The 21,476-nt window shown below is 38.6% G+C and overlaps 1 protein-coding gene across 1 annotated transcript in view; it reads left to right on the forward strand.

Moving 5' to 3' along the window:
- EFHC2 (EF-hand domain containing 2) overlaps positions 1-21,476 on the forward strand; it is a 138,716-nt gene that overhangs the window by 100,665 nt on the left and 16,575 nt on the right. Inside the window, exons 12-13 of the mRNA XM_045570435.1 lie at positions 13,852-14,049; positions 15,971-16,063. Of these exons, the coding sequence (XP_045426391.1) occupies positions 13,852-14,049; positions 15,971-16,063 (291 nt within the window). The remainder of the gene's footprint in view (positions 1-13,851; positions 14,050-15,970; positions 16,064-21,476) is intronic.

The following is a 21,476-nucleotide window of genomic DNA, read 5'->3' on the forward strand; positions in this document are numbered from 1 at the left end:
CCACTGTCAAAATATAGTTGGGTCAATAGCCTAGGTTGTGCCTATGACTTCTGATTCAGATAAGTTATTTAATTTTCATCCCAGTGCTGCCCTCTCCCAAGCTCAAAATACTTCATAGATGACCAAAATAAATCCAAAAGTAGACTGCGAGAACAAAATGTGAGACATTTTTCTACATCATATTCTGATAAGGAGGTGAATCACTGCATTCATTGATGGGCTTGTTTCTTCCTTTTCTGATTTATTTTTTGGCATAGGAGACCAGTTGCCTCAATGACTGTCAAATTGAACAAAGGCAGAAAACCTACCCTGGAGCCTATATGTGATTATGTGATCCTAGGGAAGGGCCACTGTATGGGTTGTGCAGACTGTGAACTGCGTAAATCTGGGGATACCATGTAGAAAGAGCCTCTTTTGGAATCCCTATTAGTGGTTGGGGTATTGGGACAAAGCTTCCACCTTTTCCTCCACCACTTGTATTCTTCCTTCCCTACCAAACCCCACACCAAACTGGCGTCTTGGTCTCCAGATCAAAAACTTATCTACCTCTCTCTTTTCCTCCCTCTTTTCATATCGACTCAGGCACATTTAATGAGGATGGACATGGTTGAATCCCTTTTCCACTAAACTGCCCCCCTCCATAAACTGCCCATCTTTGATAGAGCCTGTGGAGTTAGGTACAGCACAGACATATGGCAGTCCCCAGACTGCTCTAGAGACCTCTTTGAGGAAAAAGTAAATGGTGCAGTATAGGAGAATCCATGCAGATTCCAAGAATGATTTTATTGTATGAAAAAATGGTTTTTATTTATTTGTTTTTATCAACTAGCTATGTAATGGTCACAACTAGATGTATGATGGTCTCAGCAAGGGCAGGCCATTTGGAGAAGCAAACCAAAATAGGGAATGAATTGTATTAAAATGTATAAAACATATTTTCTGAATTAAAAATTAAACAGAAGGCACTCATAGGACACTGGACGCTACAGACAACTTGGTGGTAAACCAGAAAACTATCTTTAGAAACATCCCCAAACAGAGAAAAACAAGAAATGAAATAAAACGAGAAAGAAATGGAGGCAGAGAGGGATCTAGACAAATGGAACCAAAGTAACAATAAAAAATGATTGTTTTAGAAAAACCCCTCTCAAGGTTACAAAACATGTATCTGGAAATTGAGAGAATTCACTGTTTTCCAAGAAAAAAATATAAAAAGAGATCACTAGATATACCCTGGTAAACATTTAGAAGTCATAGTTAAGGGAACAATTTTATAAGCATCAAAGCAGAACATACACAAAACAAAGCTTAAAAACAACATCATCACCAGCAAAACCAATGAGGTAAAAACCAGAAAGATAAGGCCTCAGGTAATGTAAGGAGATAATGGATTAAATATTCTGTGATTTGAGAGTAAACAAATTGGGGACAAGTTGTTTTTATACGTAGGAACAGTAGAAAATGTTTTTAAATCTGCAAGAAAACAAGATTTAATATAGTTTATTTAATAAATTACTCAAAGTAATACATTATTTTATGAAATTACTCTAGAGAATGAAGAGAAAATAAAAATTAACCCAAAGGAGTCATTTTCTATTTAAAAATATTGGAACAGCATTTACATTAAAACAGTTTACACATACATGTATACATCTAAATTCAAAGATAAAACACTATTTCAAGAGGTGAATGCTATTTCTAGAAAAATTGAAAAGGAAGATGACATGGTTTATACCACCGATAAAATAGCCAAGACTCAGAGAGAGTGGGGAATGTAAGGGCTAAATTCCTCATATTCCATCTTGAAAGTAAAATTATATTTCATCCTTATCTTTGAAAATTGGGCAGATATAATTTTAACATACTTTAGGGCAATTTCAACTAAACCAAGATAGAATTTCAAATAGAATTGCAGAATTCAATCATTCTTTCACAATGTGTATGTGTAGCAAATCACCATGTTATACACTTTAATATATACAATTTGTCATTATAGCTCAAAAAAGCTGGGGGAAAATTCTGAGGAGTGGGACTAGAGATTGGGGTGGTGAGGAGATTCATTATATAACATACTTTTTGAATTCATACCATGATGCATTTGTTTTATATTTTAAAACATCAGTAGAAAAAATAAAGACAAATATAGTGCACAATGTTATTTTTTAGAAAAAAAAAATTTGTAGAACCTAAAAGCAAACCTAGTATAGTCTTTATTGCAAAAGACAAGTAACAATAGAAGGCAATAGCAATATAAAAACACAAAATTAGATGACAGGGAAAAAAAGTCCTCAGAGCTGTTTTGACCTCAAATATGAACTCTCTGATGACCCCTAGAATCATTATGACACATTCCACCTGCTCAAGGCCAGCATATGATCCCCCCTCTTTTACTTTCCCATTTAATTCTTGAGTTCCCATGGGCCATATTACCAGGAATTCCTTTTGAGGAATGATCAATATGTTTCTCTTGAGACACCTTCCTTTGCCCTCCTCCCTTGAAACCCCAGGGGCGCTTGCTTTGTCCATAGAGTGTCAGAACATGATCGAACACCACAGTGTAGCTCTTTCCTGTCACAAGGCTGCTGTGAAAGACTGGTTCTGCCAAGTTGATGAATGCCACTGGGGTGACTTAATTGGGCAATAGATTGAGAGCTGGGTTTTGCTGCTGTTTTCAGTTGGGAGAGACATAAATATGTCTATAAGCTGAAGGGAAAGGATCAATAGGAACCAAGAAATAAAAGGTACTGATGACAGACTAGGCAATTGATGGGTCAGTGAGCAGTTAAGGATAAAAAAGCAGTTAAGGATGGGTAGAGGCTTAGTTATGCCTTTTCCAGTTACCCACAATGGATGTTTTAAACTTTCTCCCTCTTAATCTCCTAATATAATAGCATAAAACTTCATGACCAGATTAATAAAGAATATAGAGATCGCAATATTACCCAATGCCCTGCATCCACAACTTTGCACTCTTCCTTCCTCATCTCAGTAGTAAAGATAATCCACTCCCCTGCTGTCCAAAGCTAGCTTCCATGATGGCCCTGCCTTTGAGGTATGCAACAAGAGACCTGAGACCATACTTGGCCAAACATATCCAATCCTAGTTGATGCTTCTCAGCTCCATGCTTTTCCCTACCAGCCCTCACTATAGCCCTAACTACCCTTGCATTACTTCCTGCATGCTCTCTCATCCAATTCTGTTAATACTAGTGGCTCGGTGCATGAAATTCATGCAAGTGTGTGTCTCCCTAAGCCTGGCCTGCACCCTCTCCAATCTGGAACCCCTCAGAGGATGTCTGACTGCTGATTTAGGCCTGATCCTGCAGTTGGACATCCTTCTTGAAATCTGGGACTGCTGGCTCCCAACCGCTCACCTGCCTGCCTGCCTGATCACCCAAAATCACTCCCCTGCCAGCCTGATGGATGCATAACTGCTCCCCTGCTAGCCTTCTTGTCCCCAACTGCCCCCCTGCTGGCCTCCTCACTCCCAACTGCCCCCACTGCCAACCTGCTCACCCCCAACTGAACCCCCTGCTTTCCTGATCACCCCCAACTGCCCTCCCCTTCTGGCCTGGTCACCCCTAACTGCCTCTGCTTAGGCCCCACCACCATGGCTTTGTCCGGAAAGACATCTGGAAGGTGTCCCAGAAGGTCTCCTGGTCTCATTAGCATTTTAACCTTTTATCAGTATAGATTTCTTCCTTGCTTGACATGTTCTGAGGTCTTTATCTGTGGAAGAAAATCTGGTTGCTGGAACATGGCCCATTTGGGTGCCTTTCATGATTGGGAGTGTCAAGTAAGTAGTTCTCTTAACTTATCTCTTGTTTACATTCCCTATGTTCTAGTCATTCTAAGAACCCTGACCATCTGGGTTCAAATCTTGGCTCTACCACTTATTAGCTGTGTGCCTTTGAGCAATTGAGTGAACCTTTCTGGGCTTTAGCTCCTCATTTTTAAATAGGGATGAAGTTCCTACATAAAATATTATTGTGAGGATTAAGTTATTTCATGCATATGAATCAGTTAGAACAATGCATGGCACTAAAGACTTGATTAATGTTAGCTCCTGTTATGAATATTTTGGATAGCTCCTCTGGTGTACCATGCTCTTGCTCTCCTTGTATCTTTGAGGATATGGTTCTTTTTTCCTTTTCTCCCAAACTCTTTCCCCTACCTGCCCTACTTCTCTGAGTGGTAAATTGTTTTTTATCTGCGAGGTCTGCTCCACTACCACCTCTGTGGATTTCCTGCTATGTGTATTCTATATATAGATATAGATATAGATATAGATATAGATATAGATATAGATATAGATATAGATATAGATATAGATATATAGATATATAGATATATAGATATATAGATATGCGCCAGACTGGATGAGGGGTACTATCACTGAGCTTTTGGACATAGCCTTATTACCGCCCTTTTTCTACTTTATTGACTTCACTTTCCTTCTGGTCTGCAATTAACTTTAAGGTACAGATATTGAGGGTTGGGGGTTGAATCTAGTCTATTTCTCTCTTATCAACGTGAGAGAGAAACATTGATTGGCTGTCTCCTGTAGATGTCCTGTCTGGGAATCAAACTCATAACCTAGGTATGTTCCCTGACCAGGAATTGAATCCACAACCTTTTGGTGTACTGGACAACACTCCAACCAACTGAGCCACCTAGTCAGGACTACCACAGATTTTTTACTTATTTACTGATAGGTATTTGGCCTGCTTCTAAATCTTGGCTATTATAAAGAATGCTGCAGTGGACATAAGGATGCTTATATTATTTTAGATTAGTGATTCAGGTTTCTTCGTATATATTCCCAGGAGTGATATCGCTAGGTCATAAGACAGTTTCATTTTTAATTTTTTTGAGGAATTCTATACTGCTTTCCACAGTGGTTGTACCAGTCTGCATTCCCACCAGCAGTGTGCTAGGGATCCCTTTTCTCCACATCCTCCCCAACACTTGTTGTTTGTTGACTTATTGATGGTAGCCATTCTGACAGGTGTAAGGTGATATCTCATTGAGGTTTTAATTTGCATCTCTCTGATAGTTAGTGAAGTTGAGCATCATTTTATATGTCTATTGGCCATCTGTATGTCCCTTTTGGAGAGCTAAGCACATAATTTTAAATACAGACAAATGGTTATGCATAAAGATATTCATTGTGACGTTATTTAAATAAAAATTAGAAAAATGCCCATGAAATATCCAATAAGCTTAGCATTTTGTTTTCAGAAGGATATGTGATAAAATGAAATCTATTAGTTATATGAAAAAAACAGACTATAAAATACGTTTACAATTATTAAGAAAAAAAGCAATTAATACCTATTCATAGAAAAGAAACTACAAAGAAGTATACCAGAATGTTTACTTGGTTGTATATTTGCTTGGTGGGAGTGTATGTGGTTTTCCTTTTGTTTCTTTTAGACAGTAATTCTGTATAATTAGAAATGTATTCTTTTTATGATGGAGCAAAGCAAATAAATTTTATATTTTAAAGTGTGTGTTTAGAATTAAGAATCTAATTATATATATTTTGGATATGTTTTTATATGAGTAAGTTTTGAGTTTAGTAAGTTGATTGTAAGCACCCAGAGGGCACAGGCCTGGTCTTGTGTTCAACCTATTTATTGTCAATATATTATCTGTGGGCTTATATGGGTTCATCCTCCCTGAAAGCCACACCCTACCCTCCCTTATAGAATGGCCTCTAAAACATCTGGCAACCAATGAGAAAGAGTTAAAAACAAGTGAAGTTTTCTTGGAGATAAGTAATCTCTGAACACAGGATGGGTATTAATGAAAAAGTAGGTGGTAGAAAATGAATAACTTTGCTTGCAAATGTAATGAATATTCATTCCTTTCCGCCCACATTGCAAATTAAGCACCATCATTTGTTGTTACCAAAAATCTTGACATGATTAAAAAAACACACACAACACTGCTGTTGTCTTAGCTTGATTAAATGCATATTGTACCAAATTGTAGAAAATTAGAGATGAACATTTTAAAGAGTTTCTCTACAAAGAACATTGTCAATAACATACAGCAATTTCTCTTAACTGCATGAGAAAATCTCATTTTGTTTGGCTACACTTAAATAGCTCCAAAGTCGACTACACCAAGACATACCGGATTTCAAACTAAATAAATCAAAATTACCATGTACATTCCACTACATGTCAAAACAGGAAAAGCCATAGCATTTGATGTGAAATGAAGATTAGAGCAGTAACAGAGAAACCTAGAGCTGCTTATATTTATTTGGAATAAGAACACAGGGTCAATGATTTTTAATGCAGATGTACTTCTCTTCGAGAAAATATATCAAAAAGTCAATTTACAAAGCAGATGGATTTGGCAGTAATTACTTATACTGCCAAAAGATTCTTTCGTTTCCAAAGGACTTATTTCAGGGTTCAGTGTGCCTCCTTGTCATGAACTTGACAGAAATTAGAGGAATTTAAAACTAAGGTCTTAGGTGCCATTGCCTACTAAAAATGACCAAAATGAAGACCCAGTATTTTTCTATGTAATAGAGAGTAAAAGTAGGGCATCTCATTTGATTTCTAAGACTTAAGCACTTGTGCAGCTTCTAAAATACTATATCCATTATATTCAGGAAGGAACACTTGGAGTTTATTACATTCTCAGTTCAGACTTAATCCTGAAAATGACTATTTAAAATAAATGCATCATTTTTCTTTCATATTCTTCTGATAAATTCTATTATTTCAATCACCAATCAGAAAGGATATATGCACCCCTATGTTCATAGCAGCACAATCTACAATAGCCAGAATTTGGAAACAGCCTAGGTGCCCGTCAGCAGATGATTGGATCCAAAAACTATGGTACATCTACATAATGAAATACTATGCTGCCATAAAAAAGAAGGAATTCTCATCATTTGCAGCAACCTGGATGGAATTGGAGAACATCATGCTGAGTGAAATAAGCCAATCAATGAAAGAGAAACACCACATGACCTCACTCATTTGTGGATAATAAAGATCATTATAAACTGATGAACCAAAAGATAGATACAGAGACAGTAAAGCAACAAGCAGATTGTCAAATTTCAGCGGGGAGGGGAGGAGGAACTGGGGGAGATAATAGATCAGCTGAAGGACTTGTATCCATGCATATAAGTACAACCAATGGACATAAAGCTCTGGGGAGGGAGGGGATGTGTGGGAGGAAGGGAGGGGGAAAAATATTTTATATTTTTTCAAAGTAAACTTGCTTAAGAGAAATAGCTTTCAGTTTAATACAACTTGAATCTCCACTGTGGAGTGATGAGAATACTAAAAACTTCTATTATTTATTGAGTGCTTATAATCCAGGTATTACACTAAATGCTTTTCATATCTTGCTAATTTAACCATCATTTTTTTATGTATTCAGCTAACTAGTTAATATAGAGGGCCTACTGTGTGCCAGGGGCTATTTAAGATGTTGGGGATTCAGTAGTGAACAAAATAGATTAATAACCCTACCATTTGTGGAACTTACGTTCTACTCGGCGGGGGCCAAGGGGAGAGAGAGATATACAAAATAAGAAAGTAGCCGAAACCAGATTGGGTCAGTGGATAGAGCATCAGCCTGCGGATTGAAAAGTTCCAGGTTCGAATCCGGTCAAGGGCATGTACCTTGGTTGTGGGCACGTCCCCAGTAGGGGGTGTGCAAGAGGTAGCTGATTGATTTTTCTCTCTCATCAATGTTTCTAACTCTCTATCCCTCTCTCTTCCTCTCTGTAAAAACTCAATTAAAAAATATATATGAAAGTAAATGTTATACCATGTTGGAGAATGATGAATGCCACTGAAGAAAAGAAAGCAGAGAAGTGGGTTGGGGAAAGACAGACTTGTAGCTAGGAGGGATCACATCAGCAAAGGTCTCACGGAAATGATACTTGAGCAACTGAGAAGACACATTCCAGGTAAAGGGACCGGCAAGTGCAAAGACCGTGAAGTTGGATCATGCTCTTTCTCAAGACAGTTACATAGTCTGCTTGAATTTTAAACCAGGGCTGTGTAATTCAAAAGCTCATGCTCTCCCCACTAAATCACACCACCTCCCAGTTGCAAACAGGTTTGTGAAATAGGCTGGAGTAGATTTTCTTATAGTCTGTGGTAATCTCTTTTCCCTCTTTTCTTGGATTCTCTGGTGAGTCTCCCATGTCACACAACTCTAAAGGACACCATTTATACTAGGGGTGTCGAACTCAATCAGAGAAGGGGCCAAAATCTAAAATCCAGCCTAAATCGCAGGCCGAATGGTTTACTGAACAGTCATAAACTGTCATTGTGATGAAAACGCAGTGGAGTGCAGTGATGACAGCGCGGTGCAAGCCACATTGCAAGGCCTGGCGGGACGGATTTGGCCCGCGGGCCTTGTGTTTGACACATGTGATTTATACTATCAGTCTATAAATGCACTATCTAGAGGTGGACAGTATCCAGCCTAAGTGGCCATATGGGCTTTTCCCCAGTGAGGTTGAAGAGCTTTATAGATGGTTGTGAACTATGATCAACTGTGATCGGTAGCAAAATCCATTTGGTTAGACCAGTGGTCGGCAAACTCATTAGTCAATAGAGCCAAATATCAACAGTACAATGATTGAAATTTCTTTTGAGAGCCACATTTTTTAAACCTAAACTTCTAACGCCACTTCTTCAACACAGACTCGCCCAGGCCGTGGTATTTTGTGGAAGAGCCACACTCAAGGGGCCAAAGAGCCGCATGTGGCTCGCAAGCCACAGTTTGCCAACCACGGGGTTAGACATTTGTATTGGCCCCACTTTGATGTAGCTTTCTGTTTTTTCCTTCCTCAACACACATGTTCCACCAGTTACCTCTACCACTGTCTGCCATCTGGCAACACATTAGTCCAACAGTATGCCGGACTGCGATGCAAGAGATGGTAAGGCAAGATCTTTTTGCTCTGTATGGGCAGCTTAAGCTGACAAATGTAAGACAAAGCCCGAGGGAGTATAGGATCTGAGTAGGTGTGCCAGGCTTTGATTAAAGGACATGAAATTCATTTTATTTTATGAATATCGTATTGAAGGAAATGATAAAGGGTACTACCAAATTGTATAAAAACTATGACTTGGTTTAATTTAGACTCAACCAGATTTTCTTATAAGCCTTAGAGCCCAAGGCTTCCACTCTTGAAATATTGTTTACATCAAAATTGTTTTTTTAGTTTGTTTGAAAGACATTGCTTAGACTTAAAAATTCAATATGAGATTCAGAACTTTAAAATGCAGTTTCAATTTACCATTACTTGACTGGATTTACTTTAATGGAATTGTGTCTTGTAAAACTGGCACATTTCACGTTTCAAAATTTTGTGCAGTTACTTCAATGTCTTAGAGCAGTTTTGGAATTGTTTTTTGGAGTCTTATGACTTTAATAACAAAAACAGAGAAAATCATGGTAGTGTCCCTTATAAGATTAACTAAAAAATATTGTGATGATCTGTAGTGCAATGGTGGGTAAGGTGAAGATGACTTGCCATTTGAATCTTTAAGATTAACGACAGTAATCACAGAACACCAGTCAATACAATTACAGCTGCTTTTAAAAAAATTGACTTCAGAGAGGAAGGGAGGGGTAAAGAGAGATAGAAACATCAACAACCCAGGCTTGTGTACTTGACTAGAATTGAACCCAGGACCCTTCAGTTCTCAGGCTGATGCTCTATCCACTGAGCCAAACTAGCTAGGGCTACAGATACTTTTTAAAATGCATTTTTATTTCCCTTAAATGATTGGGCAAGAAGTACCAAGATATTATTTCAGGCCTTATTTCAGACCTTTAGATGAGGAATGGCTATATGTGATGGAAGTTGGTTTTATTTTTTTAGTTGTTGCTAAGTAAAAATGGAGTATGCAGAAAACAAGTTGGCGGGTCTTCAATAGGTTACACATAAAATTACCATGTGACCCAGCAATTCAACTCCTGTGTAGATGTTGAAAACAGATATTTAAACAAAAATTTGTACATGAGTGTTCAGAGAAGCACTATTCATAATAGCCAAAATGTGGGAATAACCCATATGTCCATAGTTGCATGAATGAATAAGCAAAATGTGGTATGTTCATATAATGTAATATTCAGCTATAAAAGGAATGAAGTACTGACGTATGCTACAACATGGATAAACATCAAAACACTCTTCTAAGTAAGAAAAGTCAAACAGAATAGACCATACTGTATGATTCCATTTAGTGGTTGCCAGGTGGGCAGAGAGCTAGTGGCAAGGAGGCAAATGGAGTGACTTCTTCTTTGGGGTGAGGAAATGTTCTGGAAGTAGATAGAGGTGGTGATTGTGCAACACTGTGAGTGTATTAAATGTCACTAGTGGTAAATTTTATATTATTTGTATTTTACCACCACAACAAAAATGGAGTGTATACCTTTTGATAAGATTCCTATTTTGTGGTGAACCCCATTAAAGATTGACAAGGTGGGGTGAGTCCTAAAGAAGGGGTAGTGGCAAGCTCAGGGGACGTGGTGGCGTCCTCTTGAGTCCTGCAAAACAAGACTTCTACTTTCTGATTGGGATCGCTGGTGCAGGGACCTGCCACATGACTAAGAGCACTTTTAAGTCTGGGAGAGCTGGTTTGAAATTCTCACATAAAACCATGGAAAGTCATGGAATACTGAGTCATTTAAAACCCAAGCATACAGAAACGCAGCAGATATAAATTTTAACTGCAGTAAGGCCAGGATAATTTCAGTTTATCCAATGAAAAGAAAAATAAGTTTAATTAAAGGTGTGTGGAAAGTTTCTCATTACTGCCGCATACATCTTTTCCCTGGTCCTTGGGTGTGTGCCACTTCTTCACACCATTTCTTACCCTCAAAAGGAAAAAGCTGTCAAGTGTTTTTTCTCTGATCATGAAAGTAATATTTAATTATTATAAAAATTCAGAAAAAGTGTTCTATATCTATTGATATCCATATCTATCTATCATCTATCTATCTATATCATCTATCTATCTATAATCCTCTATCCATCCATCTATCAGAAATCACCAATAATACTGTAGATGTCATGGCATGTATTTGTCTAGTCTTTTTTTGTTTGTTTTAAAGCCTATTGTGTTTTATTTATTTATTTATTTTTAAATATATTTTATTGATTTTGTACAGAGAGGAAGGGAGAGAGATAGAGAGTTAGAAACATCGATGAGAGAGAGTCATCGATCAGCTACTGGAGATATGCCCACAACCAAGGTACATGCCCTTGACCGGAATCGAACCCGGGACCCTTCAGTCCCCAAGCCGATGCTCTATCCATTGAGCCAAACCGATTTCGGGCAGTCTTATCTTCTATGAATATATACACTGAGTGGTCAGATTATTATGATCTCTGAATGCATAATAATCTGACCACTCAGTGTATATCCTATATAATAAAAGACTAATATGCTATCTATCTATATATACACACATATATATATATAAACATACACACACTATATATATACACTGAATGGCCAGATTATTATGCATTCAGAGACCATAATAATCTTGCCACTCAGTGTATGTACCACTATCTTCAGTTTCATTGGGATCATACTACATTTAACAACGTAGCATGGACATGTTTCATACCAGTAAATGCCAATAAACAACACACTGTTCATGGTTGCATAGTGTTTATTTTATGTACATGTCATGACTGATTATTCCATGACCAATGTTCTAAATGAGCCAGGGGATTTCCTGGGAGTGGTTACTTCGTGGTCACTTACCAGTCAGTCAGAGATGCTTGGTGACTCAGGGTTTCTGAAAGTTTCTTTTATTTATGCTGGTCAGTTTTAGCCCTCAAAGCAGAGGTAATGCATGGTGAAGGGAATACAGGTCTGGAAACATTATCTCAAAACCCACTGCCTTAAGAAGCTTTCCCTGACTGAGCCCTATTCCATCTGATTATTTTGTCTTCTGTGTCCCAACAGAAGGGGACATAGTATGCAAGTGCTTGGGCTTTGGAGCCAGATGGTAAAGGGTTCACATTCTAGCTTTTGCGACAGTGAGCATAAAAATTAACATTTCTGTGCCTCAGTGTTCTCATCTGTAAAATGAAGATAATAGTAGATGAGATGACCTTGGCAGCACAGTACCTGAATGAATGAAAAGCAAGATTTCTTACTATTACTCAGTTCTTCAATTGGCCCTCATAGTTTGTTGTTGTGAGAGCTCATCGGTATGCTTGGGAAGCCCTATTTGATTATAGACTATGAGAATTTCAGATGCCAAAGTAACTTTACAGTATTTTACACACAGTGAGCCCCCAGCCAATATTGCTGATTGATGAACCTAAACCAGTGGTCAGCAAACTCATTAGTCAACAGAGCCAAATATCAACAGTACAATGATTGAAATTTCTTTTGAGAGCCAAATTTTTTAAACTTAAACTTCTTCTAATACCACTTCTTCAAAATAGACTCACCCAGGCCGTGGTATTTTGTGGAAGTTTGGCAACCATTGACCTAAACTAACGCTGCAGTTGTGAAGTCTTCTTGATTGAATTTGGCCTTATATTTTATTTGACAAAAAGAAACCCCCAGAAACCCTGAGAAGGGGATGTAGGTGAAATGCAGTTCCTTGAGATAGGTGAACATCATAAGTATGGGCTTTCCTACACTCTAATGAAATTCTTAACCAGGAGAACCCAGGATTCTTAAATGATAGTGATAATGAGAAGAAATACATAAAAGAACTGAAAGCCATTATTCTGAAAGACCAGTCTACAGCAGAAGATCATATAAAATATTGTATTCCTTCATTTATTTGGTATTCTAGGGAACTGAATTATTTCCGGCAAGTAAATTTTCTAGATGATGAAAGTTTATTCATTGAACCACCATAACAGTTTGCATTTTAACAATTTTGATGTAATGCTTTCTAATGCATTCTGCATGGTTTATAGGTTTCATATAGAGAAAAAAACAATTCAGCCTATTCGTCAGGCTTTGAATTTGCATCATTATTATGTTGTCATTTTTTAAGCTTTGCCCAATAATCTCAATGCCATTTGCCTTCTAAAGATGCAGACAACTGTACCCTTACACAGCTTTTTCATTTTTAAAAAAATATGTATTTTTATTGATTTCAGAGAGGAAGGGAGAGGGAGAGACAGAAACATCAATCATGAGAGTGAATCATCCATCGCCTGCCTCTTGTACACCTCCTACTGGTATTGAGCCACAACCCAGGCATGTGCCCTGACTGGGAATTGAACCATGACCTCCTGGTTCATAGGTTGACACTCAACCACTGAGCCATGCTGGCTGGGTTCTTTTACACGTTTTTTCTTTCCTTTATTTTCCTCACTGGCAGAGTGTGTCAGTTTTTACTTTTTACTACAGAAATGTGCTTAAGCTTTCCCCATCTCCAAAACTTCTTTTTCATTTACTGATTTATATATTTTATACATTAGGAAACCAAAATTCCAAGTCTGTTGCTATTTTGTGTAAAGTAAGATTAACAGGCATTTCATGAAATTATGCATTTAGTGAAAGGTTTTTGGACCATTCAAGGACTTTAAAATTTTACTTTCTGGTTGTAGGCTATTATCAGGTAGAAGTTTGACTCTGGGAAAAATACCATTTTATTAGATCTATAGTGCTTATGGTTTTCTATTCTAGCACTTGTACCTTCTTGCTATTTATAAGTAGAGAAATTAAATTAAAAAGCCATTATCACCTGTCCTCTATGCAGTTGGTAAAAGTTTATAAAAAGGGATTTGGGTATTTTTAATAGAAAGTGAAGGAAAATATTCTTAGTTATAACTTCATGAGTGTTTTTCCATTTTCTTTATAGAAACATACTGATGGATATAACCGTTGACAGACTCTCAGAACAACAATTTATAACCATTGTGCGTCGCTATGGAGTGCCTGAGAAACCATGTCCAAATGGGACTATCCTACTTGCAATGGCTCATGAACAGTTCAGGAAAATTTTTTATGAGGATTTTGATAAACTCATTTCTTATTGTGAATATGAAGATCGAAAACAGTAAGCTTTTATTGATTCAATAAGTAATTTAAGTTTCTGTGAACCTGATTACTGAAGAAATTTGTATTTTATCAAAATGGGAAAAAAGAAAATTGACGTCTCATAATATTCTACTGTTTAGCAAAGCCACCATAAATCATTTTTGGAGAGTATCTGGGCGAAAATATTTTATAGTGATGGTGAGCTTTGTTTGTTGATGTACTTCAAAAGAATAGGATGCTCCTTTGCATTTTGTTTTAATTGGTTTCTAGAAGCTTTCAACTGAAATACGGCAAATTAAGATGTTAGAAGGTTTAATACTGAGATTTCTTCTTACGTTATTTTAGTGATAACAGATTTATAAATAAGACTTTTGTAATATACAAAATAAGGAGCTTGCAAGTAAACGTTTAAAAAATTTCTTTGAAATTATTTTTTCTTGAAAATAATGAAGCTCAGCATAATCTATTTCTAGTACATTTATCATGCTTGTATTAAACTTTATTAAGTCATTGTTATTAACAACTGGAGCCCCACCTAAATATGTTTTGATATTCATCTTACCCACAGACCTGATAGAGTGTGTGTGGGGGTATTTATGTGGAGTTAGAAAATCTTAGGTTTGCCTCTAGCTTCTAATTTTGTTAACTGCACACCCTGCAGTCACTCTTTCCAATGACCCCTTCCCTCAATCCCCAACCCTGAAGTGTGCACCCAAGTAGCCAGCTGCACACCCTGTATCTTTGAAGATCCTAAAATTTATCTTAATAATGAACTTGATTTTTTCCTAATTCATAATATATCCTCATTGAGTTTTTATAAAAATTGTACTTTTTCTTTAATCTTTAAGTTTCCTTGAACCTCTCAGAGGATGTGTGGCCTGAGCTTTGCATTACTCTGATCCTGCCTTCTACCTTGGTGCTACTCCTTCCCCAGGGTGAAAAGTGTGGCCCTCCTTCTATAAAGGAACATCTCTTCACAATAATGGAGCTGCTTGATAAGACATCTTTGAGATGTTTTTTTAGGTCTAACAAGCTTTGATTCTAGACATAAATTTTGTCATAATTTTATAACCTCATTGTAAAGAAGTTTCCTGTTGGTCCTAATTTTGCCTGTTGCCTGGAAGTACATAGGCTGAGTGAGAACATTGGACAAGGATTTTTGTGCCCCCAGCAGGCTGGGGAAAATTACTGTTAGGCTGCTCTGGAGAAAACATGTCACAAAATTGAGGTGAATGTTAAGGCCCCTCCTGGGGCTTCCAGGTTGTAAGGTTTGGGTCCAAGGAGAAGAGTAGGAAAACACCTTCTACTTGTGTTGGAGGCTCTAGATGCCTGTCAAATTAAGAGATGTTTTCAAATATCAGAACCATTTTTAACTGGTGGTCAAGAATCCAGTTCGATTACTTAGAGTAGGGGTGTCGAACTCAATCAGAGAACGGGCCAAAATCTAAAATCCAGCCTAAATCGCGGGCTGAATGGTTTACTGAACAGTCATAAACTGTCATTGTGATGGAAACGCAGCGGAGTGCAGTGATGACAGCGCGGTGCGGGCCACATTGCAAGGCCTGGCGGGACGGATTTGGCCCGCGGGCCTTGTGTTTGACACATGTGACTTAGAGCAACACTCTAAGTAATAAAATAAAATGGCTGCAGCTTTAATAGACTACTATCACCAACCAAGAATCTGAATCCTGATGGAAAGACCTTTGTAAGGACAGAATCTGATGAGTTTTGAAATGGAAAAAGTTGATAAAATGCAATATGACTGTTTTTCCTTAGTGTGAATTCCAATATCAATTTTCATACTTATTTCCATGTGTACATTTTTAGAATACAATGTATTTTTTCCTATAGCATGCAATTGTTACTTGAAAGACCCAAAGTATACATAAGCTCATTTATTTTGTTTTAAATATAGTAATAATATTTTGTTTTTAATATAGTACAAAGAAATTGCCCAGCAATGACATCAGAAAGTTATGCAAGGCCGCCAGGTTGCCTTTGACTAGTGAACTTCTGCAATCCTTACTGTCCAAGTAAGTGAGATCTGCATTCTTCATGGGAAGTATCCTTTATGTTTTTCTTTAAGGGACTATTCCTGGTTTTCCATTTACCTTTTATTACCTTTGATTTACCTTTGACTATTTTGATTTTATTATTGATGACACACTTCCATTTTAACTACTACAAAAGAAAAAGTTAATTGTGATTTAAATGTTAGAGAGCCAATTATGAATTACTAGAGTCCTGGTGCACAGGATTCATGCACTGGTGGGGAACGTGGCCTGCAGGGATAAGCCCACTGCAGGAGCAGCTGTTCTTTCCAGTCAGCCGAGTGGCTGTGGACTCACCCTCTGAGCGGCCGCTTCCACTGTGGGAACGCACTGACCACGAGGGGGCTGCTCCTGCATTGAGTGTCTGTCCCCTGGTGGTCAGTGTGCATCATAGTGACTGGTTGACTGGTTGTTCTGGTTGTTATGCTGTTCAGTTGCTGGGCTTTTATTATATAGGATTATTTTATCTTCTTACCATTAAGACACACTTACATATACATAGGATGTGGAGGAAAATGAAAATGCACAACTTAATTGGTTATGAGGGTATTAGATATAAAATTCAGGGCATATTTTTCAAAACAATAGTTCTTGATGGCTAAAGACATGCCATAAGAGGACATAGTGTTATTAACACAGGCCTCTAACTTGCTAGAGCACCAGATGTACTTTGCTAAGTACTTTAGAGCAAAAATATCATAATGCAATTTGTCTACTCACAAACCTTCTGTGCCATCTCAAAGAAAAACCAAACTCCTTGGCTTTGAACTCTTTTTCTCCATCATGGAGTTTAGGGTTGCCATTTGGATCATTGTTCTCGAGAAAGGTTCGGAGTTGGGAGTCCTTATCTGAGACAAAAGGAGAATGGCAAGAACAGATAAAACTTAATCCCATGTGGGAGAACTAGGATCCAAGGTGTCAGGAGAGGGATCAGGAAGAGGGTCAGCCCTGACTGATGTTGGAGCGTCATATCATACACTGAAAGGTGGCACGTTTGACTACCTGTCAAGGCACATGCCCACAATGCAGTTTGATCCCATATGGGAGGCAGCAGATCAATGTTTATTTCTCATATCAATGTTCCCTGTCCCCCTCTCTTATTCTCACCGAAATCAATTAAAAACTTATTTTCAGGTGAGGGTTAAAAGAAATAAAAGGGCCAATCCACTTGGATGTGCTTTGCATTCGATTGATATGGGGTTGTTTTGTACATCTGCTCTATTTGCTTATACTTGCTAGCAGCAGGGTGAAGGATAACTAGGTCATCCTGGTGTAAAATACCTGAGATGAAGTAAGAAGACCTAGGAGTCAGGGTTCTTCACTGTTAACACACTCCCAAAGCTTCCCTTCCCATTCCCACTGGTCAAGCCAAGTGGACCAGTTAGCATTTCACATGGATAACTCCTGCCTTCCCACTTTTATTTGCCTTTTTTATTAACTTCCCCCCCCTCAGTATAGAGTAACTTCCAGTTTGTTTTTCAGCTTTGCTTTTCCTTTAAAACTCTTTTCAAGTAGAACCACATTCATGAAGCCCTCCCAGATTATTTGGCTGACAGTGATTATCTCCTCCTAAGGATTCTCACAACACTATTTATGTTTCTCTTTTTGGCCCTCACCTTGTAATGAAAATTTGTGACTGGTATTTGCTGTATTCAGATGCAGACCTACTTCTAACCTGTTTGATTTACCACCTATAAGCAAACAGCGTATTGTTGCATGAACCTCATATTTCTTACCTCTAGAATGAGATAACAATACCCATTTCCTAGTATTTCTGAGTATGAATTGAGATAACATACATAAAATACTGCCCCTGGGTCTAAGTATTGATTGGGAACTAGGAGAGTAGTTTAAGTTGGAATCCATAGACCACACACTGTGACTTAGAAATAAACTAGAAGAAACCTATATACTTTTATATAGAGGAAGTTTTGTTTTTAACAATTGGTTCTGAATGCCTTTTACATTTTAAGCTGTTTTGTAGTCAGGCAACTGTGGATGTTTATTAGATTATCTCTTGATGACCTCAAGGATGAGTTATCCTGGGAAGTCCAGAATGTGGGAGCCTGGCCTCTGGAAGGCCTACATGTTTCTTATCCAATACTGGGGCCACCAAGTCATCATCCTCTCATTCTCTCAGCAAACTGTTTTGTCTTTGCTTTACAATTTGACATTAAAGGCAGAGAGACTGTTCCATAACCCACTTTGAGGTCCTCCCAGTCTCAGAACACATCTTCCTCTGAGCCCAGCTTAGCTTCAAGGAGGTCATCCCTCTGAGTCACTAAGCCAACCATGTTCAGTCTAACTTTGCCTCTAATTGTGCAGTGACCCTTCTTGACACTCAGGAGAAACTTCAGACTAATCAGATTAGAATATGTCTCATTCTCATTCCCCTCTCCCTCCAATATGCCCTGCCACGATGTGGGTCACATGCTTGGTGTTTTGCATCATCTCCACAGATTCCTTTCAAAGACTGCCCTAATTCCTAATGGGCCCATCAGCCTTCAGCCTACATTTATGTTCTGCATTCTTATTGTTCCCCATAGACTCTACAGGGCTTTCCAGAGCCTTGACCAGACTCTTTTTGCATAGCCCTCCTGTGGCACGCTAGCCAGAACCCCTCTGACGTCTACAGTCTCCCGTGGGAGGCAGCCGTGGAGTTTGTTGATTTGTTTCAATGCATACTCAGTCCAAAGGCAGTTTTACCTGCCTTGAGATAGAACTGGGCAGCTGTTGAACAGCCGTTTAGCCCCAAATTCTTACCAGGAGACCAAAAACAATACGGCTAATGGTTTGGATGTTTCTTTCACTCAGTGATCATTACCCATGTGTTTCTCCTGTCCCTGTGTTTTGGTACTAAGGTTTTTCTCTATTTCCATGTTTCTTGTTATTTAGTTGGTATTTTTCTTATTAGCTGGAATTCAAGCTGGAATCAGGACTTCAAAATATTTCCACATCTGGGTACACCAGCTCCCATCAGTTTGTGCTATGGTAGATGATATGAGGTCACCTTACTTACCAAATGAAGTCATTTTACTAATGCACAAAGCATCAAACTTAAATATCTATGTAGTGGTACCTATTACCCATTAATAACAGGAGTACACTCTGTATTGACATAGTGCCAAGGGCCCTAGAATATTTTGTAAATCCCTGAGCATATTAAGATGAGCATTTTAGTTGATGGCAGGTATGATTCCTCATTTTATAAATGGAAATATTGAGGTATAAGGAAACTATCAATTAAAGAGCATACTCCAGGTCAAGATAAATCTCTAATGGAGTCTAATGGAATAACAACTACCTAAGATACCCAAATATTTGTTCCTATCTGAGCTTCTAGGGATAGGGTCTATGTCTCATTCATTTTAGCAGCCTCAGGGACTTGTCCTATGCTAGTATGTTGGGAACAGGGCAAAACAGCTTCATTTCTACCAGACCTGAATCTGAAGTACAACTGTACTGCCTCCTTCCCATGTGAACCTTATAAATTAAGTCAAGCCCTCTGAGCCTTCACTTGTATATTAATATTTCCTCTGTGCTAACAAGAAAGTCTGGTTCTCAAACCATAACAAGTATAGAGTATTCTGAGGCCATTCAATTCTGTGTTCCTTGTGGGACTAGGGAGTAAAGAGGTAGCCTCCTTTCCTAATTTTGGACTTCTGAATTGAGACTTGGAATAGTTGGAAATTCAAGTGCAGTTCTTTCCCCAGCAACTCTGCCCCAAACTAGTCTTTACAACTGGCTTTGTGTTCCATGGAATGCCTTAGAATTGGCCTCCCAAGAGAGCTACTGCCTCATCCAGAAATACCAGTTAAAATGGAAAAAGTTAACAGGGCTTTAAAATTATCTCATTATACTCTACCCAACCTCACCCACTGCCCCCCTTCCAGAGGCATGGTTTAAGCTAAAGTTATTTCACCAACAATATTTGGCATTAAAGCTGAGGGGCAAGGGTTGAGCCATGTAGCAGCTATTGTTGCAGTGTTTGGTACACTGAAAAGTTTTCACAGAGAAGGTGCTCGCCTCCCCTCCCTCCCTCCCTCCCTCCCTCCCTCCCTCCCTCCCTCCCTCCCTCCCTCTCTCCTTCCCTCCCTCTCATGCTTTCTATCTTTTCATATATAAGGTGATTTGTACTTTAAGAAATTTTTAAATACTCAAAACCACATGGATCAACAGAACATTGATCGTGTATGCAGTCTGTACTTGGCAACTGTGACCTGCCTCACTGAGGTGATCTGTGCTGGGATCACAATTGAAACTTAGAGGTCTGGCTATTGGAGACAACCAGTTACTCATTGACAGCTTGGGCAATGCCAATTTTCCAACTCTACATGTTTGTTGGCACAATCGCCCAGAGCTCCATTTTTTTTTCAAGTTTCAGGTTTTTAAGAATCTCACCAGGTACTTAAGTGAGCTCCTCTGGGTTTTCTGGATAATGAACTGAAACCAAACACAATTAAGTGAGTCTAGAGCAGGCGTCTTCAAACTACGGCCCGCGGGCCACATGCGGCCCGCAGAGGAGTCTGATCCGGCCCGCCAGGTTTTTTGGGCAGTGAGCGCAGCCGAGGTGTTACAGTAGGAATTAGTAGTTCATATAGTCCGGCTCTCCAGCTCTCTGAGGGACTGTGATCTGGCCCCCACTTTAAAAAGTTTGAGGACGCCTGGTAGAGTGTCTCTTCATTGCCCTCCCTTTTTCCCCTAGTCACGCAGCTAGCCAGTTCTTGTAAGTTATATGATAGTCTTTGCAGCAGAGGAGAAACCATATTGTTTTTTAGCAAAACACAGCTACTGCTGCACCTTTTCCCTCCACAGATGGTGGAAATAAAGCAGATCAGCATTATTCTCCATGACAAATAGATGGATGGGTTCTACAGTTTTAAAGCCATGGATCATTTTTGGGAAGGGGAGCAAGAACAGCCATCAAATGACATATTACAGTCATTTCTAAGAACTCCCACCGAGTGAGGCATTGGGAATCATGCTTGGGGTCATTATTTTATAGAGAAGATCCAGATAAATTGCCTCCTCCCCCTTTTCTTCCACAAATGTGTTCCTTAGTTTGTTCAGGGAAGTAAGTGGTGGCTTGCTCAAGTATCAAAGGGAAAGAAGAATTTATGGAGATTTTAGGAAAACACTTTAGTGCTGTGAACTGGGAATTTAAAGTATGGAGGCTGACTTTTAATAAGCATAAGAACACTTAAAAACAAGAATTAGTGTTGCCCTTTTGGGCAGTTACCCTGGAACTCTGTGCACTGATTTCAACAATGTTGTCATACAAAGTTCTTCTTTGAAATTACTTTTTCCAAAGAATTTCCTCTAGAGTGGCAAGTCATTATCCTTTGACCATGGGTGAGTCTTAGCAAGAGTCAAATATTTGAAAAAGAGCAAAGTA

This window comes from Pipistrellus kuhlii, unplaced genomic scaffold (assembly GCF_014108245.1).
Source record: "Pipistrellus kuhlii isolate mPipKuh1 unplaced genomic scaffold, mPipKuh1.p scaffold_m20_p_32, whole genome shotgun sequence".
NCBI classification, from domain to species: domain Eukaryota; kingdom Metazoa; phylum Chordata; class Mammalia; order Chiroptera; family Vespertilionidae; genus Pipistrellus; species Pipistrellus kuhlii.